General features: G+C 39.0%; 1 protein-coding gene across 1 annotated transcript in view; it reads left to right on the top strand.

The window, feature by feature from the left end:
- BMP2K (BMP2 inducible kinase) overlaps positions 1-5,891 on the top strand; it is a 104,168-nt gene that overhangs the window by 7,385 nt on the left and 90,892 nt on the right. Inside the window, exon 2 of the mRNA XM_015557639.1 lies at positions 2,579-2,697. Within this exon, the coding sequence (XP_015413125.1) occupies positions 2,579-2,697 (119 nt within the window). The remainder of the gene's footprint in view (positions 1-2,578; positions 2,698-5,891) is intronic.

A 5,891-nucleotide genomic window follows, 5' to 3' on the forward strand; every position in this document is an offset into this window, starting at 1 on the left:
GCGGAGCAAACAGCTATGGCTGATCCTCAGTCCTACCCTAAGAGGCCCCGGGTCTCAGTGTCCCGCTAATCTCTGCAAGCTTCTCTGAAAGAAAGCTACCCTCAAATTCCGCCCGATGCCAGACAGTCCAGTTTCTCCCCATATGTGTCTGGGTCCCCAGAGACTCGCCCGGAACTGGAGTTCAGAGCAGTTGGGAACTTGAGACTCCCTCCCGATTGAAAAAGACAACCACCTCCTCAGTTGCCAGCGCTTTCTGCATGCACCTCTGTACCTCTGCACTTTACTTCCGCACCTCCTCTAAGTCTCACTGTGCTTTTCTCTTTCTCTCTAGTTGTAGAATTTCCACTCAGCCAGCTTTCCTGTGGTTCTGGATGATGTCCGTTTCGTCTTTTAGTTGTATTTTTTAAGTGGTTGTTCAAGGCAGCAAACTCCAGTGTTTACCTATGCCGCCATCTTGGTTTTTCTCTCTAGAAGATTCTTGAGTAACCCTATAACTGTGTTTTTGAACTCTATGTCCAGTAGTTTGCTTTTTTCCATTTCTTTCATTTGTGCATGTTTCTTTGTCTCTGCATTTTGGCTGTTTCCCTGTGTTTGTTTCTATGTATTGTGTAGCTGCTAAGTCTCCTTGAGTTGATAGAGTGGCCTTGTATAGTAGGTGTCCCATAGGGCCCAGTGGCTCAGCCTCCCCAGTCACCTGAGTGGACACTCTTGGTGCACCCCTTTGTGGGCTGTGTGCACAGTCTTGTTGTAATTGAGCCTTGATTGCTGTTGGTGTCACTACAGATTAGGCTTAGTTTAGGAATTGACCTCCAGACATATTGTCTGTGAGGACCAGCTGTGTCTACAATGGAAGAGCTTCTGTGCAGGAGACACCCTTATGGAGCAGGACTTGCTTCAGTGGGGCTTTAGTGCTTCTCTGAGTCTGCCCCTTGAGTGTGTCACTTATGGATGTGAAGAGTTTTAATCTGGTATGTTCTCACACTGATCACTGGGTACACTGGCTCTTGGATCTTCAAGGAGGTGCAAAGTCAGCCACTGCCTGGGGCCACCCCACAGGAGCTACGGAGAGATCTGCAGATTCCTCCTCTTTGTATGGGGTTTGGAAGTACCCAGATGAGGCCCAGCTGTGAAGCAAGGCAGGCTGCTGTGGTGCTGGCCTTTGCCTTCTTTTGATAGCTTTGGGGCTCCCTGACCAAGCAGTAGTTTGACAGTTTTTAGGCTGAGAAAGAACCGGCCATTCATATGCAAAAGCTGCTGTGCTCAGCTTGGGTGGGGTTGTAAATTGGATGGGGTGCCGTCTCAGGGAATCACCAGGGTGGAGCAAAGAGCCATGGCTGCCAGTCAGCCCTGCACCAGGGAGGTCCCAGCCCAGGAACTGTGACAGTTGTGAGCACCTCTGTCTGGAAGAAAGTCACCTCTGTGTTCTTGCCCCGATGCCAGACAGTTCAGTTTCTGCCCGTATGTGTCTGGGTCCCCCCGAGTCTCCCCCAGCACTGGAGTTCAGAGCAAGCGGGAGCTTGTATCTCCCTCCCAATTAAAAAAACAGCACACCCAGATGCCATCCTGTTCTGCGCCTCCACACCTGCACCCTCCCACCAGTTTCAATGTGCTTTCTTCTTTAACTCTGTAGTTGTAGTACTTCCACTTAGACAGCTTTCCCGCGGTTCTGGATAATAGTTGTTCTGTATTTTAGTTGTATTTTTTAAAATATATTTTATTGATTTTTTTTACAGAGAGGAAGGGAGAGGGATAGAGAGTTAGAAACATCGATGAGAGAGAAACATCAATCAGCTGCCTTCTGCACACTCCTTACTGGGGATGTGCCCGCAACTAAGGTACATGCCCTTGACCGGAATCGAACCTGGGACCCTTGAGTCCGCAGGCCGATGCTCTATTCACTGAGCCAGACTGGTTAGGGCTTTAGTTGTATTTTTGATATGGTTGTGGGAGGCAGGAAGTACATGTGTTTCCCTATGAGAGTTTTAAAGAAGTGCTCTGTAAGCTGTAAGGATGTCTAATTATATGAACAAATAAATATTTATTAAGTACTCATTAATGCATGTCTCCAATATATCCGTTGCTTACTTCCAGGCCCTTTTTGATCATTGCAAATACTAGTACATTCTGAATTGTGGTTTGATTTAAAGTTTTAAATTGTTGGTAAGGCATATTCTCCTTTTTCTATTGATGCCTTGTCTTAAATAACATCAGTGTTTGGTCATCACAGAGGAGGCAGAGGCTGATGGGTAGGCAATCACTAGTATATGCCAACTATAATATTAATTTACATGCGACAATTTCCACATACCACATAAAAGATATTCACATGCAAAATGAAATTATGGTATTTTAATCTTCAAAACAAATACATATTCATTTTCATGTTGTCCTCTTAAGTGCTACTTCATGATTGTCATAAGAAGCCAGTGTTTCAATCTAATTTATTAATTGCTTACTGTTCTTACTTTTGCCTTGGGTACAGTCAGTTTATTTCCCTATGAGATTAAGTTCCTCAATATTACATGATTTTGGAAGTAATTTCTCATTCTTTTTAATTAATTGGTACTTGTTCTTCTAGGTGGATTCTCCACAGTTTTCCTGGTGCGGACTCATGGTGGAATCCGCTATGCATTGAAGCGAATGTATGTCAATAACTTGCCTGACCTCAACATTTGTAAAAGGGAAATTAAAATTATGGTAAGTGAAAGAGTAATTCCATTTAAAAAATTGGTATATTTTCTTTTGGTTTTGTACTATAACTTTAACCAGCTTTTAGGCAAACTGCTTGTTGGTTTATGCATATCTAGAAAACCTTCGAACCTCATTAAACTAACATGGAAAATTATATGGGGATTTGAAGTATATTCTTTGTAGCCACACTTAGGGCTAAATACAGCCGACTCTTTCCTGTCCTCTTTCTTTTCTTCTTTACTATTGTTCAGTGGGCATGCTATTCTGCTTTCTTTTTTAAAATTAACTATTGATAATTTTGAGGCTAGAAAAATTTAGAGAATTATATAATAAACACCAATTTACTCACTACCCAGGTTACTAATTAGGACCTTACATACAGTTGAAGTTTTTTGTGTATTCCACTCCAAACATGTCTCTGTATTGTTCCCATCTGGAAAGTAACCACTGTCCTGAGTTTGGTGTTTACCATTCACAAAGGTGTTCATATATTAATTGTATGTGTTTGTATTCAAAGACAGTGATTAGTTTTGCTTTTTATTTTTAAAATCATGCCTTAAATTGTTCAGTTTTTTTGGTGTACTCTGCAATATCTAAGATATCCTTTAGCAAGAGAACAATTCTTTTTAAATATTAGGAAAAGTAAAAAGTATTACTTTTTAAAAAACATTTTCTTTTTTAAAAATCCTCACCCAAGGATATGTTTATTAATTTTAGAGAAAGAGAAAGGGAGAAAGGGAGAAAGGGAGAAGGAGAGGGTGGAGGAGGGAGGGAGAAACATCAATTTGTTGCTTCCTAACCTAGGATCTAATGTGCAACCTAGGAATGTGTCCTGATCCAGAATTAAACCTGCAACTTTTTGCTGTACAGGACAACACTCCAACTATTTGAGCCACTTGGCTGGGGCTAAAAAGTATTTTAATAGGCCATTAAATAAAAATTCAGTAAGCAGTAAAAAAAATTACAAAATAGCAATTTCCCTGTTTTCTAACATTCTCAGTGTTCTAGATGGCTGCTGCTTACTGTTCTTCTACACTCCCACCTCCTTCCCTTTTTCCTTATCATCTGCTGTTTGTTAAGTGCTAATATATATATATATACACACACACACACTCTAATAAAAGAGAAACATGCAAATTGGTGTCACTCTGCTACACCCACCAGCCAATCAGGGTGAGTATGCAAATTAACCCAACAAAGATGGTGGTTAATTTACATATGCAGGCATGGAGCGAAGACTGAAAGCTCTGGCCCTAGCGAAGACTGAAGACTCAAGACGACTGAAGACTGAAGAGGCTTGGCTTCTCCGCTGTGGTTGGAGCTAAGGCCTGGGTCCTGGGTGCTGGAGGAAAACCAGTACTGGCAGCCAGGGGAAGGAAGGCCTATTGCATGAATATCTTCTTACAACGGGCTTCTAGTATATATATATTTATAATCTTTTTAATTGAGGTACAATTCACATAATATAAAATTGACCATTTTAAGATGAATAATTCAGTGAATGACCTTTAGTACATTCACAATGTTTGTGCAGCCACTACCTTGATCTAGTTCTAAAACCTTTTTATCACTCCAAAAGGAAATCCTCTTGTCCATTAAGCAGTTGCATTCCATTACTTGATTTAGCTGCTGACAACTACCTGTCTACATTATGTCTCTGTGAATTTATTCTGATTATTTCATATGAATTCCACTTATGTGAAATAATCAGAAGAGATAAATGTGACCTTTTGTATCTGGCTTCTTTCACTTAATGAGGTTTACGCACATTGCAGCATGTATTTCATTCTTTTTTATGGCTGAATAATATTCCATTTTATATACATATATCACAATTTGTTTATCTGTTCATTTGTTGTTGGACATTAAAAAAAATCACTGAATATTTGAGCTGTTTCTGCCTTTTGGCTATGTGTATAGTGCTGCTATGAATATGTGTATAATGTGTATTTGTTTAAGTACCTGTTTTCAGTATATATATATAGAGTTGCTGAGTCATATGGTAATTCTGTGTTTAACTTTTTAAGGAACCACTAAACTGTTTTCCTCAGTAGCTGAACCACATTATAGTCTTACCAGCAATGGATGACTGTTCCAATATTTTTAAATATTAATTTTTTTTTACAATTGACATTCTATATTATATTAGTTTCAGGTGTACAGCATGATGGTTAGACATTTATATATGAATGTTCAGTTTTTCTGCGTTCTTGTTTTTCCATACTTGTTATTTATGCCAGTCCTACTTATCCAGCTACTAAGGGAGATTTTTTGTAAACATGTTTATCAGCACACCTATTTTGATCCCTTTAGTTTGAAGGTAGGCACGTTTATACAGTCTGACTTATCTCAGTTCTGCTTTTTTTGTTCCTATTTCTTATTTTGAGACTTGCTTTTTTTAAAAGGTAAGGCTATAAGCCAAAAGAATAAAATGATTTACCTCAAGATAATGGGAGAATCTTAGCCCAAGTTCTCTAACTAACTTAGATAAGTACCTAGATAGGGTACTTTTAGTAGAATGTGTATAATTTAGAGACAAAAATATAGTCATCATCAACATTAGCGATACTCAAGTCTTAGGCTTTTGAACAAGATATTTTAGGGATATTATCTCTGTAGTGCAGTGGTCTTCCAGCTGTTTTTGATGATCCATCTTTATTATATATACTTATTTATGAATTAGTGACATGTTCAGCTGCCATTAGCCAATTGTCAGATTTCATTACACAATTAAAACTAGGTTTATTATTAGTGATAGTGGATGTAAATTCAGTTAAAATAGTATTCTTGATAATTGTTTTTTAATTTCCAGATAGATGTGATTGGATCATGATTACTATAAACCTCAGTATATGCTGATGATTAACTTATACTAGGAGCTGAAAGTGTCAGATTTGCCATTTTCTTATTATATCCTTGTACTTGTATTATAAGTACCATCATTATGGTTTCTTTACAGATATATTTTTAGGCCACTTTGTTTACTTTACACTTTAATTGCAATGTTGCATGCAAAAGATGCAAATCCTATCTAATAAAAGAGAAACACGGTAATTAGCGTACGACCGCAACCCTTCCCATGGGCTAATCAGGGTGATATGCAAATTAACTGCCAGCCAAGATGGCGGCCAGCAGCCAGGCAGCTGGAAGCTAACATGAGGCTTGCTTGCTTCAGTGAGGGAGGACTGCAATGTTCCCCG

This window comes from Myotis davidii, unplaced genomic scaffold (genome assembly GCF_000327345.1).
Source record: "Myotis davidii unplaced genomic scaffold, ASM32734v1 scaffold449, whole genome shotgun sequence".
NCBI lineage: Eukaryota > Metazoa > Chordata > Mammalia > Chiroptera > Vespertilionidae > Myotis > Myotis davidii.